Raw genomic sequence first — 20,992 nt, forward strand, 5'->3', positions numbered from 1 at the left:
ATGTGTGGGGCGCAATGCACTCTTTGAAGTGTTTTGGGCAAGGAAACGAGTTAAAAAAGGTAAAAGACATATTCAAATCAATTTTACTAGCTAAATTTCACGTGTTCTTCATGATTAAATTATACTTTTATTCGCAGAACTATTTCAAAGTTCTGCGCAAATCACTTTTCACTAACTTTTGAAAAGTAAGTGGTGCTCACTCAAGCGGAAATATTTTTCTACGGTTTCGTCATTTGCTTAAATGGATCTGTACCAATGTTAAAATGCAGAAAATTCTTCAGGACATTGCAAATATGTAATTTTCCAGGATTGTTTCTAAGTGTAAATCTCAACTATTATTTATTATTATTTTGTGGAAATAACTTTTTTTGAAAAATAAGTGAAACTTTGATACTCTCTTACTTTAATTTTGACGAAATTTTCTTTTTTTATTCTTGTTTGATTTCAAACTGTTGATTCCAAACAACTTTTTTTCTGGGAGGTCATAAGGCTATTTTCTACAACCACAATAACTACAATTTTCTGTCACACACCTCTTTTTATTTCAATGACAAAAACAACCACAAATGTTACAAACAAAAAAATATTTTGTTTTCCAATCTTCATGGCTAATAAAAGAATAAATCATTTCTTTTTAATGTTTAAAACTGAACATGAATTAAAACAATGTAATACATACCAAGTAGGCAGGTACATATCCTCTTTATGACTGATATCTTCAGTTCTAATGGCAAGTTTTAAAAGATAAATTTCTGATTGCTGTCCAATATCGCACTTTTACTAGAGAATAGTGAGATCCCCTTTTCACGGTAGCAATATTTTGTCCTAAGTAATCTGTCTCATACTTCCATCAAATCATGTTACTTGGAAAATATAATCGTGAACACTGCAAGATTAACTTGTCCTGAACAATTAGGTGATCAATTCATATCATCATGATCATCTCCAATGCAATAATGTAATAAGTAATAACCTAAATATGAAAAAAAGCATTGGAAAATGGGGAAAAGTGATCATAATCATGATATTAATGATCACAATGTTGCCCAACTTCGGCAAAAGAAAGCCAAGTGACACATCAGTCAAATTTGAGTTGTTGTTTCTGAAACACCCTTTGTTTGTTGCACGTTCAGGCAAAATCTTGGGAAGAATTTATCGTTCTATGGAAAGATATTGAAGAAAATATGCTGTTAAATTGCAATGACGTCTTTATGTAAATGACAGACACACATTGCTCATTTACAACAAATGATACTTTTGTAACTTGCTTCCTTTTGCCAAAGTACGGCAGAATGATTATGATCCTGACCTCTAATATCTATAATGTTGCAGTATGATGATGATCAACATCACCAATAGCACCAAGAGCAATGTCACTATGAACATGATGATCATCCAAATCATGTTCATAAATATTGTAATCATGATCACGGCATGGTAATCATACAAAGTTTTTTATTTGAATCATTTAAGATTTTGAATTTTGTATGTGCTCATACATGTGCATCATGACGTCTGGATGACCCTTGATGATCCTTGGCCTAGAGTTAATCTAATATGAATATGATTTATTTCTTTTAAAATTCAAAAGGAAGATAAGATGTTATTTTTTTCAAAATTATCACAATATGGAGACTACCTAAAGCCCGGCTCACACTATGCGATTCGTAGCAACGCAATTTTAGAAGAATTTGCATTTTGCATTAAATATGAAAGTTCAAAGTAAAATTATTTTATTGGCATAAAGTTTGGCATAATGTTAGAAATAATGAATAGAAATAATGAATAATAGAAATGAATAAATAATGATTAGAAATAAAGCATATTTTTATTTTGCGGCAAGATCTGTGGTCGGAGTAAGTCCATATTGGCTTTAAGTTGCAGCCGATGACGTTATTACAATTTGGAATTTAATTTGTCTTTATTCATCCACGGAGGCTCGAACTTGACTGACTTTTGCTTGTAGTAGTCCTGCCATTATTCTGAACTTGGATCGGTAAGATTTTATTGGTTGGAATGTTCACATAAAATGTTATCACAATTTCTTTAAAATTCGGATGGCACGAATTGCATAGTGTGAGTCGGGCTTAAGTCTCACATTGGGCTAACAACTTAAACTTGGATAAGCTAATTCGAAAGATGTAAAACAACAAGTCAAATCAGGTAGTGTATACATGGCATCCGACTTTTGAAAAATATCAAAATAGAGTACTGAAGTGATGACATCGCAAAAACTTTTTTTTTTTGCATTTCAGCTTTTTTTATACCACACTGCTGCAAGGCATGACGAAAAATGCCCACAACCCAAATTTGATGGGAATTGGTCAATGGGGCCCCGAGATATGACCCCATGAATACATAATTAGCCCCATTAAAATCAATATATTATTGGTCAGGTTCTAAATTTTAAGAACCAGTCCAATAATACACTGATTTCAGTGGGGCTAATTATGTATTCAGACGGTCATATCTTGGGGCCCCATGGACCGATTCCCACCAAATTTGTGTTGTGGGGTTTTTCTATCATGCTAAACCGAAATAAGATCAATAACAGTAAAATACAAAAAAAAAGAAAATTGATGACGTCACACTTTGGTATTCAATAACATGGTGCACTCACCGTCCTCATCTTTAAAAGCCCAACATGAACACATTGCTTTTACATCTAGGTGTTGCATACTTGCCATATTGCATATAATTTGGAGAGCCTGTTGTTATACTATTGACATCCCCATTCTACATGAGACACTGAATGAATTTAGACACCATACTGCCACAAATTTTCATCATTTGCAGCCATATGATAATACATGCCTTGGATCTAGTTATTCAAAAGATAAATGTAGTTCATGCACAACAGAACGAAGGTAGAGAATTCTGTCTCTTTGGTATCATTCAAGACTGGATTCTGCTGATCCATGTGGCCAGACACCGCTGCATGTAGGTGAAGAAGAGGAATGTGATGAGAACGGACGGAACGGTTACACCAAAGGCCACGCCCTGGAAGATAAACCTTGGAGCAAATACACTCCAAGCCATCAGATGACGACGAAGGATGGCTGCTGCCACCATCGTACCTACAAGCTAGGTGCAACAAAAGAGAGAAAAGAGAAATGAATTGGAAAAAAGCGTAAGTATTGTGAGTATAATTTTGTATGTTTGGAAACCTGTGTATTCAGAAAAAAAATTGTGGGTGGGCTTTATTACACATCAACCTATTGACTATCAAATTCTGTAATCCATTCGGTTGTACAGGAAATACTCAATATGGTTAAAGTTCTCTGTCCATGTAGTAGCAAGTATATTGCAACCACTACACTGACACTTTATGGAACATTGAGAATCTATCTAAAAATGCCCATCAAATCACAATGAACAACTTAGAGGTCTTTATTGAAAATTGGTGAACTGGGATAGCAGAGCGTCCCAAGATTCCAAACTGATTAAAAATGGCAAATATGACGTTTGTCCAAGACGACACTGCTGTGTTGATTCACCGATTCTCAACAAGGGCTGTTTTCTGATGAAGGGCTTTTGACAAAAAATTTGCCATGTTCCATCTGAAAAAATTTCCTAATGTAGCAAAGGCATAAGCTTTACTTGATATCATCCTATTAGCATCTCTTGCAAATGGGAGTATTAAAGTGACAAAGACACCTCTGAGTTTTAAAAACATACAATGGGCCAAGACATATGAATCATGATCATGATATTGGAGCTAATAGAATGCAAGCACATGAGCAACAGGTTATATTTATGCTTAGAAAATTCATGAAAATTTTACGAACTCTTGAGAAAATTCAAGATTTTTTTTGCCACTATTGTTGCATTCTAAAAAATGGGCAAAATGTTTGTTAGAACATTGGGATATATATATATTCTCCCAAGTTGGCTAAACACAGCTCTGATCTTGAATAAGACTTTTTTTCTTGATGGACTTAATTGAACATAGTCATAATTTGTGCCTCCACCATTTGGAAGACCAAAAATGTACCAAACACAACTTTTATACTTTTCAAAATAGTGATCTTTGTGATTTTGACCTTGTGACCTGCAAATCTACTCAGATCATCCTCACATATGAACACATTAGTAGTTTGAAATTGATCCCTCAGTACATGTGAGTCCTTCAATCATAGCAAGGAAAAGAGATTTTTTTTCAATGTATATAATTACTACTTAGACCTTTGATATTATGACACAAAAATCTAAGCAGATCATCATCCTTCCAATACATTATTCAAACTTGAGTTGATCCTTTAAAACAGCTCTTAAGTTACTGCCAGAACAATATATTCCAATGTGTAGCATGACCTCTGTGACCTTTAACCTCATGACCTTCCCATCCTGTGGCCTTTGATGCCCACAAAACAACTTTGGTCATTGACTTTCTTACAGGCCTATGAATATTTGGAACAAGTTTGAAGTTGATCCATCAAACAATTCTTCAGTGAGCTTAATCAAGTTAGTTTGAATTTATGTTTTCCGGGGAGGGGGGGGGGGGGGGGGTGGATACTCACATCACATGCCTGGAAGATCAGGAACATGGTAGATATCTGAAACAGCGCCCTCATAGCTTGATCTGAGTTAGTATGAAGGTTGAGCTCTCCCTGTTGTTCATCCTCAGTGACGACTTTATTGCCTGTCACCCAGAGACCACGTGTGAATGGCCATATCAGGATCAGAGGAAGCATGGCAGCAAAGAAAATCTTTCACAAGAGACAAACATATTGAATAAATTTTCAGATCAAATCATTTCAACACATGCCACAATAAATTTCAAACCTATCCAACTTGGCATGGAAAGGTTATGGGCTTGATCTTGAGCACGGTTCTAGTCAATTTTTTTTCTTTCCTTCTTTCCTCTAAAACAAATTCCAATAAAATTATTGGTATACTGCAGCTTGGATTAACGCATTTACACAATTATTTTCTTCATCATTGTTGATTCATATTTCTATGGGGGTAGTGGCTGACTACATGTTTAAGCATTTCTGGGACTGCTAGTATACAGACATGAAATCAATTACAATGAAATTATAACATTTTCTTCAAGTCAATCTTAAATCTTTCAAACTGGAACGAAACATCATCCCAATCAACAACCATAAATGATGGACCATGTAAGGATCAAAAGAAACTTGGATGCAAAGAAATAGTTACATAGGAAAAGAAAAGGTAAATATGCCACCCTACAATTCATCATCCAGTGTAATTTGTATTTTATGAGGGTTTTTCTTATGAGAAATCTATCTTACCTGTGAGCCAAATGTATTGAGACTGACTAAAGTAGCTGGAATGAAGTAGAGATAGCGAGGAAAGTCACCGTTGAATCCAGTGTAAGCTGATTCAAATTTGATAGCTGTGAATGTAGCTTGGTGTCCAGTAGCAAAGAAGTATTGTGATGCCATGAGGGACCAGACACCTATAACATACCATGGGACTACATAGAATCCTAGTCAAATTGGGAATATATAGGAAGATTAAAAATGAAAACTGTAATCAGCTATACTTCCAATAGTAGATTTCATTATAAAGTTACCTAACTTTGTGCTGATTTGCAAGAAATATCTATCGACATATTAGTATGTATTGTTTTTTCTCATTAAATTACTTTCTGAATTATGTACATACCAGTGTCTTCTTGTTAATAATTAATCTATAACAAAGAAAACCACATTTTGAACTTGACCTTAGACAAATTTGTAGCGAAAATGAACCAAAGGGGATCAGCTACACCATGTGGAAATGCAATGTCCATCTCATCTGAACCCCCCCCCAAAGAAACACTGTTTGTTACATATATAATTGCATATTACATATATATAATTTTTGTTTCTATATTTGGGGGCAAATTAATAAAGGGACCAAAGTTCCTTGTTTGATATTTGTTTTAAGATGAAAGACTGATCAAAACTTTTTCATTTAATTGTGCATGAGACTTACTCACCCATTTTATATAATTCTGGCATTGCTCTCAGGGCAGTCAGTTGTTTTCTCCTTGTAGCAGCATAAATCTCCAAGAAAAGAACCATCTCAACCACCATAAGGAGTATAGAGCTGGCTATGCCGTCCGCATTCAGGAGAGATAAAAGGAGAACCATTGAGACAAGAATATGCAAATATGTGGCACTGAAGACTGTTCCAAGTCCATACACCAATGGGGGTTGCTCCTCAGTGTCAGAGTCTTCAAGAGTCCTAGAGGGTTCAGAATGTTTTGAGACTCCTTTATTAGCAGTATCACCTAATTCAGAAACTGTATCTTTATCTGATTGCACTGAGACATCACTCTGGGAAAGGGTTCCTTGTGCAGATTTGGATGGTCTCCTCACAAGGAGAAGGTTCAGAGGGAATACCCACTGCAGGATGGCAGCTACTGCGATCATGACGTATGCAACCTGAGGAAATACTACCTGTTGCCATTCTGGAGACTGTTCTCGAAGCTTCTCAGGAAGTGCCTGCTGTCCCCAGAACATACAGATGCAGACACTGGCTAGAGGGATTCCATAGCGGATGGAGTACACCTGTCCTGACAGGTTACTCAAGTTACCTTGCTGCGACAGGTGGTAGATGAGGGCAGATGGAATAGCCGCAACAGAGCCGATAGAGAGTAAGAATCGGTAGCTCCGTAAACTGGACTGTTCCGATGGTATCAGAGATAACGGTGGAAGGAAATCTGAGGGAGAGCACCAATACTGCTCTTCCCGGCAGGAGACAAACAAACTACTACATCTTACACACACTAACGCTGCCAGTCCAAGCATGATCATCCGCATAGCTGGACTTGATATAAACTTTTTTAATCTGAAGTTACTCTTCATATATCCATGTTCCTTTTCTGAATAAAATGACTTGTAGTTTTGAAGTGAAAACACTAACACGTAAAATGTTAATATTGATTGTACAAAGAACACTATTGCTCGTCCCTCATTGATAACATGACTATCTGAGGTAAGGAAAGCACTGTGCAAAACTATTGGTGATATTACTAATAAGGCTTGAAATACAGATGTAAATGTCAAAGACCCCAATAACCTGGACACACTGATATTGGACACCTCTAAAAACAGTTGAAGCATCATGATGAGAATCGATGTGAAACCTGGGATGAAGATCAGACAAGTGGCTGTTGACAAGCCGGTACTCTGTGAGAGCAGAAAGCCAGAAACACTAACACACACTGTCCAGGTGACTAGCTGCTTGATCAGACTCTGCAGAAGATCATCCATCTTTTCTGGTTCAGTATAATGTTGCAAGGTGACGATCGACACACCCAACGTGATAGTCAGTATCACAAGACCAAGTCCTTGATAGACATAGACCATCTCAAACTTGGCCCATATACTACGGCACATTTCCCTGACACCGAGGATGTACTCCAGGAAGTGTTCTTCCAAGTCAAGTAGAGACTCCTCTGTGACTTCCGACATCGATTCTGCAGCCATGAGAGCTTCCAAGTGGTCCATTTGATCTTCTGTTTTCTGATAAAGGGTTTCTAGCTGAGAATATACTTCGGCAGGGAAATCCCGAGCTACTTTGTTGTAGGTTGTAATGTAATGATGAATCTAGAAAAAACAACAACAAGAATATTAAGCACAGTTATTCCTAATATATCTTTGCAGCAATTAGGATTTTTGAAGGAAAAAAGCATCCACTTAAGAGTTGCAAGAAAATGACTTTCAAAGGCCTTTGATAATTTTGTCCCATTTAAAGATAAATAAAGGTAGCTGCAGTTAACACTGGATTCATAAGGAAGAATCTTCCAGAATCCTAGTTGACACATTATACATATATGTTTAATTTATACATACAGACAATTGGGTGGTCATTTTACAAGTGGCATTTAAGTGTCAAATATATGATTCCATTCAAATTTTACAGATAATTATGACTTATCTTACAAGACAAGTCACCTATTCAGAGCATCACCTGGAGAACACATTTGCATCTGCAATACCCCATGCACTTTACTATTCTCCTTGAGCTACATGTATTCCAAGCGAAAGGAGTATTAGTTGCGGTCTTAAAGGTGCCTGCATGCATAACTGATAATCTTCCAATATGAATCTTTTGATTAACCTACCTGTTTGGCATTGATTCTAGATGCAAATAATCTATGTTTTATATGCTGTTGATTGTCTGGAAAGCTGGGTGCTTTAGTAGTTCGTACTGATGGTGGACCAAGTGAGAATAGAGGAGAAATGATTGCTCCAAGATTTGAAAATGGGATCGAGACACCCAGCAGAAGGGAGAGGGTTGGTACAAAGTCAATCTGAGAGACAACATCAGGTATCCTCTGTAAACAGAAATAAATTTAACTAATACAGTTGAATCTACATTAGTGACCACCTGTTAAACAGACATGTCAGTGAAAGTCGAATTTTAGGAGCTATCGTTGAGTACCGGTAATTGGAAATGAAATTAAATTGAGTAGTTTCTCATTATATCTACTGATGTCTCGTCCTAAAAGTGAACAATCACGTTGCATTGCATTCTAAAAGTACTCCTTGATATAAGTTATTCATGTATTCATTTATCTATTCATTTCATTTCTGGGGAAAGGGCTGATGATTCACTCTTCCTTAAGTTGATCAGTTTCATCAACATTTTTGTCTGACAAGTTGTCAGATCTGACATCTTTCCTTGATTCTGATTGGCTGAGAGGCACTGTTACTATAGTAACTGTCGGATAAAATGGGACTTGTCGGATAAAACGTCCGACAAGTCCTTTCATGAAACGCTCCCCAGGAGAACTCTTTCAGGGAAATGGTTTCAATACAAAGATCAGGAAAAAGAATGTTAGTCGTTTTCCATGCTTCCAAATATGAAAGTTATCTCCATCACTAATAGCAAGAACTAACTGATGCACTCATTAACTGCATCTTCAAACAGCTACCTGTTTTTGTTGGGTTTTTTTTCTTACGATTACGAATACAAAAAGAAGTCACAGAAAGACCACCTACCTTGGCCATGATATCACTCTTAGCAAAGATCTTCCTTGGACTGTACATGAAAATTGCAGAAGAGCGTTCCTCTGGACTGTCTCCCCCATGATCTCCCGATTTTGTCATTCCGTGATCACCAAGAACAAACAAGATGGTGTCATCATCCAAGCTCTGCATTACAGATCTGATCAAATACAATATGATTGTATGTTGTATTATTAATAGCAATAAATTGAGGGCAGTATTGCATAAATTGATTTTACAGGCATTAAAGAAAATTACAATGTTTCAACTTAACCCGCGTTCCAACTAACCCCAATCTCCCCTATACCAGTACCTATTGTTGGAAATAGGAGGATCAGCCAAGTCTTAGGTTGGGTTTTTTTTCCCCAGAATAAAAGTATATATCATCATTTACATATGGAGTATTTTTTGTGTTATTGAATCATCATAACATGAAAAAAAAATGAAAATCCATAATTTATGTGATTGAATTAATTACATGCATACAGAAATAACTTTTTGGAAAATCTTCATCAACCCTGACACTATTCAATATCTGACTTCAAAATCTGAGAAATTTCAGAAGACAATTAAAGAAGAAAAGATTCCTGTGAAAATACCATTAGTTTAGTCGAAGAATTGAAATGCAATGTAGAAAAACTTAAATAATATGGATCCAGTCCAAGTGCCTTGAACAATGATCTTACTTAATCACAGCGTTCATCTGAGTCAATTTCTTCCCCATCGAAGGATGGTATGGACCAAGTGAATGACCACAGTGATCCACGCCGAGGAAGTGAGCGATTACCACATCCCAGTCTTTCTTCCTAATTTCAGGTAGTAGTTTGGTCAGAATTCCTTCATCCACAGTGTGCAAATCCTTAACATTGAAAGAAGGAAATGGAAATGCTTTATTAAACTTCTTGTTGAAGAGTGTCATCCATGTATCGTCACCCATGAATGTGACTCTCTTTCCTGCTTGCACAAGTTGGTCAACGATGTTGTCCTCCGATATTTCAAAGCTAGCAAAATTTTGTCCGGCATCTACAAATGTTGGAAGACTTCCAGTTATGATACCTTTCAGTCTCTGCAAAGTTGTGGTAGGAGGATCAGCTAGCGACTTGAACAAGATGGACTGTTCGGGAAAGTTTGTAACCGTTTCATGAATTACTGGCATTTTATTTTGAAAAGGAGCAGCTTCTGATGATGGGAGGCTCGTGTTAAACAGTGCAAAGTCGTATCTCAAAGCATCAATAAGCAATACTACAGCTCTTTTGAATCGAACATGGGTGCACGAATCCGCAGCGGCTTCGCCCGGACCACTGCTATGTCCCGCGCCTGGAGCTCTGGCGGAGTTACCACACACGCTCTCGCTCTTTTCAGCAATCTCTATTCGAGTTAAAAGAAAACCTTTCGTGAAAAGATACATTCCTCCAAAGTACAGCAAGGCAAACCAGATGAGCATGAAGAAAAGAATCCTTGTAGATGCCATGATACTGATAGTGTATATCAATGGATGATTTCAAACAGAACTTGCCTTATGCATGTGGCCAGGCAGGCGCTCGCCTCCGGAATAGCCGGATGGTGAATTTACCTTTCCGGTATATAAGCTATGTAAGCTATAGCCATGCATGGAGCCAACATACAGAGATATAGCTCGAGCTCTATATGCATGCTATAGCTATAGCTGCGCAGCACGTGAATGACCTTTGACCTCCATCAGAGCCGGTAGGCACCACTGATCTCTCCCCTAACTGGATATGCTGGGAGGGTCCTTTGTTTGAAGCCCGCGAGTTCTATTGTCCGCCATACCAGTTCCCCCAAAAGGAACGCGATCGCTCCATTAGCATGTGCATTGTGAGCGATACGCTAGCTGTCTGCACACTGAAGCACTCATTGCTTTTTATACAAAACTTCATATATTTAAGGTGCCAGAATTCGCAATTTTCTTGAAACCATGGTACTTTCCCAGTATACAATTCGGAAACATAATTTTGAAGGGGTTGGTGTTTTTCTCACCTACGGAAGAATGGATGAAATCCTTGACTTGTATAGGGGTATTTTGGAGGTTTTCCAAATAACCATCTTAGGATCGATATGGCGAGGACTTTCTAGGTTATGAAGGCTTATAACACTGGGCTTGAACCCCCCCCCCTTTAATTTAAGTCTACCCCACCCCCAAAAAAATCAAACAAGTGTAACACCGAAAAATTCATCGTTTTCAAACGTTGAAAATGTAACTTTCATATTTTATTTCTGATTTTGATTAAATTTTGAGCATTATTGTGTGTTTTTTCTCTCTATTCAAATAATCATTTTCATGAGGTGGACTCGCCCTTTAAAGAACAAGTCCACACCCAACAAAAACTTGATTTGAATAAAAAGAAAAAAATTCAACAAGCATAACCCTGAAAATTTCATCAAAATCGGATGTAATATGGAAGTTATGGCAGTTTAAAGTTTCGCTTCATTTCACAAAACAGTTATATGCACATCTCGGTTGGTATTCCATTATTTTAACATTTTGTGCTTCCGGCAAGGAGGTCCTAAACGTCAAATTCGTAAAAATTGAAATATTGTATAATTCAAACTATAAAACACAAAAGAAATAGTGAGTAAAATCATAATTGACTCTCTCATTTGGATGTAACTGGCTCGTTCATATCACTATTTTTTTTAATAAGCGAAACTTTGAAATGTCATAACTTTTTATTTTACATCAGATTTTAATGAAATTTTCAGCATTGTGCTTGTCTGATTTTTCTCTTTTGATTCAAATCAACATTTTTCTGAGGTGGACTTGACCTTCTCTCTCTCTCTCTTTCCTTCTGTCACATCGATCGACCCTCTTCAATTATCCTCTACCCAGTTTGTTCATTTACACTGTAGGCAGCGGAAGCGGGGGGGGGGGGGGGTCCTGTACCCCTAAATTTTAGGTGGGGGACAGACCCCCCAAAATTTATGTTGACAACTTTTTTTTTGTTCTTTTTGCTTGTCAATTTTTTTCCTGCATCCCCTTTAAATTCAGGTGGTTCCCCTAAAATCGTTGTAGTCCGCCCTGAAATTCTGGTTGATAACCCTTTTTTGATGCTTGTCAGATTATTTCTTTTGTTTTGCATCCCTTCCTAAATTTTGGGTCGATAACATTTTTTTGCTTGTCAGATTATTTTTATTGCGTCACCCCCTAAATTTCTGGTTGATAACCCCCCCCCTTTTTTTTGCTCCACCGAGACATTTTTTCTTTGAAGACATTCGGCATCTCAAAATAAGTTCTGTGAAATTTCTGAAGTCTGTTAATCCGTCTCTGTAGCTTAATGTCTTTTTTACGTACTTAAAAAAGAGTTCTTGGAAAAAATAATTCGATCTATTGTTGACAGAGAAATATCACAAATTCACACGCCACAAGTTACGTAAGCCCCCTAAAGTCCTAGTCCTATACCGTACATGTACCTATAGCTTGTAATTTTCACAAATAAAAGATAAATAATTTTCAGAATACCTTGTAGATCCAGTCCTTGTCCCAAAAATCAGTCTATTTCGGTCAGGATCTATGCTTGCAAAAAATATTTTTTTAACTCCTCCGAAACGGCAGATTTTCAGTCTTAACTTAAGTTTCACAATACATGCTATACACGGTCAGTATTTTCGTGTCTCAGTCGTGATATTCTTCTGTCCAAACATGATTGATAAACTCATAAAACTTGGTGACATTTGTGAATATTAATAAACTGAATATTCATTTGAATCATGGTTTGAATTCATCACGCTTCCAGAGAAATCACAACAATCGATAACCCCCCCCCCGGAGTTTTAAAGTTTTGGAAACTTGCTCTGGTAATTTAGAATTACCACACATGTATTTGAGCACATGGGACTACATAAAGTCTACAACTATGCAGTTCACCAGCTTGTCTTATCTGTGAAAAGTAATCCCATTTTCTCTGTTTCCACGGTCGTCACAATAAGTGCAATTATACGTGGCACAGGACGACATCTTAAACTTTGTATCAGGTATAAATTCACATTGAAAAGTGCTGTTATAAGAGTTGATTTGGTAAGTATAATTAAGAATTGACACTATTGCCGTGTACCAGACTCTACTCCGATTTTGGCTTTTTGGGGGAACTCGGCGTGCGGAGGTACCAACTTCCGGTGCTTCAACACGGAATAGGCCAATCAGCGTTATTGTTCCCATCCAGGTAGGGGAGAGATCAGTGGTAGGCACCACTAATCTCAGTGGTAGGCACAGTTCAGTGGTCTCGATCACCAGGCGGGGTTAATGCTACGAAAATAAAAACTAGCTTATCGGCAGTGTAATGGGGGCAAGATGATCCTCACGATGACGTCATGTATAGGGGTATAATACTCAGACATGTGTAAGATGCATCTCTCCTCCATTTGGCCTCACACCATGACAGAGAGAAAACATCATGAGGTACCGGTATATTACTATTTCAAGATTTATAATGTGGTAGTCACCTCAGGCAGCCCTCCTTTTAGAAACGAAATAATATGATGATAATGTTAGATTTATTAAGCGCATAATAATTGCAATAATTACAATGCGCTTCAAAATAAAATATAGTAAATTAAACTTATACCATCTACAGTAGCTACAACAATAACTAAAGAGTATATAAATAACAAAATAGCATATGAGGAATTAAAAAGGTAATATCAGGGGCGGCAGAGCGAAGTTGAAAGTGGGGGGAGGGACACCATAGAAAAGGGCACTATCTTAAAACAAAGTAAAATCTATAGTGGTGTAATGAGCCAAAAATTTTGAGATGTTGCATCATCACATACAATTTACAAGAAGCTGCGAGCGAGTGAATCGATCAAGCAAAAATTTTGACATTTTAAATTGAAAATCCAATTTGTGGTAGATTTTAATTATCATAAAGCACCCTTCTCTCTTTTTTTTTCTTGGTTATGATTTTATTTTTTTTTTGGGGGGGAGGGGCAAGATTCCCCCATCTGTACGTCACTGCTTATATCAGTAACAAATAAAAATGAGAAAATTGTTTTCTTGTTTCAAAGGAGGGGCACTCGTTAACATATAAAAAGGGTCCTTCTCAGGTGAAAGGGGCACGGTGCATGTTTGTGTGGGGCACTTTTAGTAAAAGGGGCACTGATATGAGAAAGGGTACTTTCAAGAAAGCAAGCTAGGGGCACTTGCTCAAACATAATGGGTCCTTCTTATGAGAAAGGGGCACAAACAGGACATTGTGCTTCAAGGGCCGGGGGCAGAGTGCCCCCCCTCCAGGATTGCTGCCCCTGGGTGATATGCCTTTTACTTTTATCGATTCAGTAGCAAGTTTGGGGCATATTGCAGTTTTACACTTATGTGCATGCATGTGGGTAATTAAATCAGTGAAAATGTATTTTGGAGCAAGTAGGCTTATAGGCCATAGAGATGTATAGTAATGTCTCTATGGCTTAGGCCCGCTTAGGCCTACGGATAGTCTGGCAGGCACAGACTCTGATTGAAACCTTGATCTGCAAGTGTGTCTCCACGCAAAGACTACCACATACAAAACTTGCTGTTTGAATTGCGAGAGGACCCGTTACACAAGGCGTGTAGGCTGCATGCATATTCAGACCCTTAACTGAATGGTTGCACAGCAGACTAGCCTACGGCTTGGATATTAGATGACTGAGTGAGTTTACTAATCAATTGTCATATCTTTTCCGTTCTTTCAAATTTCGTAGGGGGGGTATCCCTTTAGAAAATGAAAACAAAAGAATGCACCCTCAACGGACGTGACACGTCTCCTTGGAATTTTCAAAAGCATTTTTTAAATAGCCACCGGAATAGCCAGCACAAGATCTCGACTTTATCTATTTTCATTAGAATCTTTTTTGTTCTTCTTATTTGGAAGCCCGGTTTGGAAGCCGCCATATGCAAACTGAAATTCAAAAGAGATCAGCTAAATGCATTACGATAAGAAACAAAATGTTGACCAGTGGCAGTGGATTTTCGAGCGGCTGCTGATGCCACATTTTCTGTCACATGAAATTGCGATAACACGTCTGTGAAGCTCTGCATTCCCTCGTAGAAATTGATGAAGAGCGCCATCATACTAGTAGACTGATTGAACGCCTATCACGTCGGTCCCACCCCCCAAAAAAATCAACAAAAAATCATTTTAAACTGACCCCACAATTTCACATTTCATTCTTTTGCTTGAGCAGAGTGTGTCGTTTTAATTGTCAGAATCTACTCGAAAGAACGAAAAAAAAATCGCTCGTTCCTTTGGCTCACTCCCACATAAATAAATGAAAAGTCTGGAAAGAGTAACATTCATTGTTCATGTCCCGGCCTAGTCGTTATCGTAAAGTGAAATCACTTAATTTCCCTCATCAACATCATATAACACCATCATAACACCAGCAAAACCATCATTCTCAAGCATTTTTAATATGCCATTTTGGGGGGCTAGGTCGCTAAGCCAGTCCCATGCATAATATTACCGGTGCATGGGCCCGGGGAGAGCGGATCGAGCGCCAGCTGCATGGTCAAGTCTACCCCAGAATAATGTTGATTTGAATGAATAGAGAAAATCAAACTAACATAACGCTGAAAATTTCATCAAAATCGGATGTAAAATAAGAAAATTATGGCATTTTAAACGTTTCGCTTATTTTTCACAAAACAGTGATATGCACAACTCAGTGACATGCGAATGGGTCAGTCAATGATGTTCATCAATCACTATTTATTGTTTGAATTGTACAATCATTCCATCTTTTACAGATTTGACAATGAGGAACAACAGTGACTGAACCATGTAGTACTAAATGCTGATTCCACATGTTCAGGGAGGAATCAATCCTTGACAATGGGGAGAACATTAGAATATTTCATATTTCATATAAATACAAAAAGATATAGTGAGTGGATGACGTCATCAGTCTCCTCATTTGCATACCGACGGATGTGCATATAAATGTTTTGTGAAATTAAGCGAAACTTTATGAAAATCATAACTTTCGATCTTATTTTACATCTAATTTTGATGAAATTTTCATTGTTATGCTTGAAGGATTTTTCTCTTTCTATTCAAACAAAATTTTTGTTGGGGTGGACTAGTCCTGTAATCTCCAAGGCACACAAAATGTTGCCCATCATACTTCATAGGCCATTTCCATTGTATTGAATAAACCGACGTTGAAAATTTAACAAGCTCACAGACTCCCCACCAAAAATTTTGATCTAGAACCCCTAGAACAGCGCCTGCTGCTTCGTTGTATAAAACTAAAGCTGAACTGAAAAACCGAAAGCTCCTTGGAAAAAAAGAATAAAGTGGCCGCTAAATGCCTGTGATTGAAACCTGTCCTATAAAGTGGCTACCAAACTCACTGTCTCCCGTTTGAAAGTAATTTATGTTTCAGGACCTGTAGAAGACCTATAAAATTATGTCTCCCGTGTGTGATTTTTTTTTGTATTTCAATCAAAGGTCATTGACCTCAGTATACGCAGGCAAATAATATGTATAACCATGGACATACATTATATTGATGTTCGTATGTGTGTATACGAACAAAACATTATACCACGTGCAATTGTAGCGGAATTTTGGCTCGTAATGTATTTGCTTTGTGACGTATTGCAGGCATGTTGATTACTCAATGATCCCGCCGTTAATTTAGCAAACGGGAAGTTGGATGGGCGAATCCATTTGGATAAGGGTTATACTGGGTTATCCTCGCATTTGGTTTTACGAATATCTAGAATATATTTCAAAGTGAATAAGTATTTGAAATAAATAAACTACAATAATTTAATCTTATTTAAAATCAGAAGAAGATGTAGACTTGAAATAGCTAAAAATACAACGTAATATACAAATTTTAATTTAGCATCACACCCTAAAAAGAATATTGAGGACTAAGCCAGGGAACCTAAACGAATGAATGAAACCGGGAATGAAATCTACGGCGCGCGCTTTTGTGGGAACATATTGTTGACATGCCATATGCGTAGTATTTTTATCAGCGAGCTAAACTTAACTTAACTGCCTGCTGAAGGCTTGATAACAAAATTTGTCCAAGAACGACGATAAGAAAAGGAGTAGTTTATCCGGTATTGATTTGGATTATTCTGTTATTCCGCTCATGCCAGCATAAATGTGTTGTATTTGGCACATGAATTGTGTCATAAAACTCCATATTTAGTGTTGAAGATCGACACGTGCTACAGAAGCGAGGGACGAAACGAAAGCGGAAAGAACCGGTATTGTTTCCACTACATATTTTGGCCGGCCGGTGAGTATACTGCAAGGAAGTATGCACCTGCCCTGGTACACACGTGCTTGTAATTATCATAAATTTGAAGAAAGGAGAATAATGTGGTTCAATTTTAATTCCTCTAGTCTAAACACGGATAGACACAGACATGACACTGACAGACATAGATGATGTAGATCAATTCTAAGTTTTTGCATTAGTAGTTACATGCATGGCCTACTACTATTACTAGCTAGTAGCTAGATCTATCATGTACATCACTGATGTAGATCTAACAAGTTACATTTAGGCCTAGGTCTTTCTTTCGGTCAACTTAATTTAAAGGACAAGCCCATCCCAACAAAGTAAAGAGTTGATTTGAACAAAAAGAGAAAAATCTAACGAGCATAACACCGAAAATTTCATCAAAATAGGATGTAAAAACACGCCTACACTACAGCATTGTGCACTTGACTAAAAGTAAAGTAAGTACAGTAGGCCTAAGTAAAATAAAGTTATGACATTTTAAAGTTTCACTTAATTTCACAAAACAGATCTTGATATAGACTGTATGCGGATCCTGGTTGGTATGGGAAAGAGTTCCATATGCACCCCCTATAAAATACAATTTTACAAAAGAACAAGTCATCATCAGCCCATCTAAAAATCATTAAGACAGACATGCCTAGGCCTACTGTTTCATCGGAGTAATGGAAATCTTAAAAATTCAATAACTTCGTTATTTGTTATCCGATTTTGATCAAATTTTCAGCATTTTTTTTCGTGAATTTTACTCTTTTTATTGAGATATAAATTAATCCATCCTAGACCATGTTTGAGGTTTTGGCTTGGCTGGTGCTTTGTAAATTCTAGAGGTCAATATCTAGATCTATAAGATCTTGCCTAGAATTAGATCTATGCCTACATGATGTAGCTAGATGTAAGAAGATCATTAAACTTGTTTTTCATGACCATGTTTTTAATTGTGGTTTTCATGTCTTCCCTGTCCTGCAGCCTTGCTGTCCTGAATCATTTGATATAAGGGTAGATCTAAACGTTAGATCTGCATTTCAAGGCCGATCCCTCATAAAATAGAAGTGGTAGAATAAAACAATCAAGAACATGGTTTACTTTTGACATGATATTTAACTTCAGTCATGTCAGTGGAGAAAGTAAAATAAAGTTTTCAGTCGGAGCTCTTGGTCTACATGTACCGGTACCTCCAAATAGTCCAACCACATTGTGGACTGCATGACTGAGCTGAGAGTGGTGATGCATCATGCAGTAAAAAAATGGAGCCTGGAATGCCTATGCTACGGTTTAATGCCATGGCCGATGCTGCATCCGTTGTCGAATTTGTGATTATGCTACATGTAGATGTTCACGACAGTAGTAGTACTGTATTATTCAGTTACACTATGCATGACCATATGCTACGCATTCAGATGAAATTAACAAATGAAAGTACAGTAAGAAAAGAAAAAAAAAAGAAAATCAATGCATCAATGGCTACAGTGAGGAGACAGTAAGACAAGGTCAAGTCAAATTCTCCAACTATCAACAGAGAAAAACAGAGATGATACATATGTTCGAGAATATGGTTGATGGCAAATGTAGTCTACTGAGTACTGACATCAAACTGAGAGGTTTTATTTTAAGGTGTAAGAAAGCAACATGTTCTTGATTTCTATAATTGTGTGTACATGTATTCCACAAATAGATCTAGAGGTCTAACTTTATCTGTGAATAAGCAAATAAGCAAAATGATATTAAATCACGATCATTTTAAATTTGAGCCAAATCACTCTACAGTGATTATAGTGTGTTTACTAATTACCAAATACATACATGTGTGAATGGGCTAGTGACTCTATTGGCTAGTTAGATCTACATGTGGATTGGTGGAGATTTTTTTTACCTGATTGCTAAGAAAGCATGAATGCTTGTAAGCAAGCAACACAGATGCGCTTTAGTTTAAGTGTACCTTAATGTATGGATGTCATTAACTAATTAATAGTTAATGACATCCATACTTTAACTATCAAAGTCATCTTTCTCATTTGCATGGGAAATGAAATTAATGTTAGGAGACACGTTTACACACCCCCTTCAACACATATCTTTCTTTTGATAGATAGGGAATACAATACTAGTACTTATGCTGTAGTTTAGCTAGGGAAAAATTACACGGGGCTGGGCCCAGTTTGAGAAATGCTCACAGTGCCTTGGAAACCTAAAAAAAGGAGCCCAGGAAATTTACATTCCTTGCAATGTTAAAGCATAGAGCTATTAACAGATCTCTGTTAGCTCCATGGTTAAAGCTTACCCAATGTAGCAGATGTAGTAAGTTATGAAAAGTAGCCCCCCCTCCCCCCAAAAAAATTCTTGCACGAGTTTAGCATACTTGACAAGTTGACCGGGGGTCAAGGGGCTACAGCTTGAACCGTCCATTACTTACATACATTGTAGCCTTTGTATGCAAGGATGAAGAAATATAAAGCAACGTTAATTTTCCATTCCTTCGTGTATACACTGTACAATGTAACTTCAATGTGATTGGAATCGACTTGATAAACATTTGGAGAAAATCTCACATGAAGTTGTAAATTATGTATGCATCGACCACGATAACATTGGTTTGTGCATCATTTGTTGCAGAAGTTACCGGTACCTTTATCAGAAAGAGGGGGATAACTAATGCATGACGCATATTGTCAGCCAGTATCCATCTCACATACAGATTAGATGGAGGCAATCCATTGTTTGGCAAGATGCCAGAACTGTGGTGGAGCGCTGGTAAATGATGTACTATGAACTTGGATTGGTATGTCCACGTCTCTGTGTACTTTCTGTCTGGGCAGAAAAAAAGGCAATTCGGAGTTACATTCTGCGCATGATCGGAAGAATGTCATTTGTATTGAAGTTACATGATATTTTATGAGATAAGCACTAACTTTGATGACTGGACTATTCATACATTCTTTTGAAATGGGATTTTCATAAGATCCTGAAAATGCGTCCATTAGCGACTGGTATTTCACAGCATGGATAGCAAAAATGCACCAAATACCTTTATAGAGTTGTGTGCTATTTTAGTCACCTGTGGAGCGTTTCATGAAAGGATTTTATCCGACAAGTCCTGTTTTATCCGACAGTTACCATAGTAACAGTGCCTCTCAGCCAATCAGAATCAGGGAAAGTTGTCAGGTCTGACAACTTGTCGGACAAAAATGTTGATGAAACGCTCCCTTGGTCTATGCAATTTCTGCATTCTGCTATGTATTAAAGGCATGCTTACACAATATATTGCATTGAAATCTGTCTATCATAATGAAAGAAATGAAAGGTCATTTGGCCAAAATTACCCATGAGGTAACTTTAACAGTGGTTTGGGGGAATGGGGGGGGGGGGGGGACAATGGCGTCGATCCGTGACGTTATACTATTCAAGGGGGGGGGGTGAAACAATTGATCATCATCGTCCTCCTTGAACAATAGATTCACAACACAAATCGACACCCGGGGGGGGGGGGGAGGAGTACATGTAGGTATAGTTAAAGCACTAAAGAAAAATAGGTTAACTCATCTCGTCTACTCGGGTGTATACTCCCTTGCAATTAAACCATATGGTCTACTTTAATGAAATTAAAATGACAGTAAAATATAGACCATGTGTATTCCAAGGAAATTAGATCATATTGGACATTAATAACATGATAATGAATTATGGATGAATGTATTCCGAAAAAATATAATTTCATCAAATAATTGACAATATTGGCTTACTTAATTATAGACATATTGGCTATAAATAAT

The 20,992-nt window shown here is 37.3% G+C and overlaps 2 protein-coding genes across 3 annotated transcripts in view; one reads left to right on the forward strand and one right to left on the reverse strand.

The window, feature by feature from the left end:
* Nucleotides 1–2,453: 2,453 nt before the first annotated feature.
* LOC121407804 (GPI ethanolamine phosphate transferase 3-like) lies at nucleotides 2,454–10,502 on the reverse strand. Its single transcript, XM_041599016.1, has 7 exons — nucleotides 9,656–10,502; nucleotides 8,964–9,129; nucleotides 8,084–8,296; nucleotides 5,951–7,565; nucleotides 5,259–5,455; nucleotides 4,521–4,709; nucleotides 2,454–3,084 (listed from the first exon to the last, which is right to left on the reverse strand). Exons 1-7 carry the CDS (start codon nucleotides 10,438–10,440, stop codon nucleotides 2,896–2,898), a joined length of 3,354 nt encoding a protein of 1,117 aa, XP_041454950.1. The 5' UTR covers nucleotides 10,441–10,502; the 3' UTR covers nucleotides 2,454–2,895.
* Nucleotides 10,503–16,944: 6,442 nt separating this feature from the next.
* Nucleotides 16,945–20,992, forward strand: part of LOC121407806 (cystine/glutamate transporter-like) — a 42,174-nt gene continuing 38,126 nt past the window's right edge. For both annotated transcript variants that reach the window (XM_041599018.1, XM_041599019.1), the window contains exon 1: nucleotides 16,945–17,216. The gene's annotated coding sequence lies outside the window, so the exon portion shown is untranslated. The remainder of the gene's footprint in view (nucleotides 17,217–20,992) is intronic.

The sequence above is a fragment of the Lytechinus variegatus genome, chromosome 2 (genome assembly GCF_018143015.1).
Source record: "Lytechinus variegatus isolate NC3 chromosome 2, Lvar_3.0, whole genome shotgun sequence".
Taxonomy (NCBI): Eukaryota; Metazoa; Echinodermata; class Echinoidea; order Temnopleuroida; family Toxopneustidae; genus Lytechinus; species Lytechinus variegatus.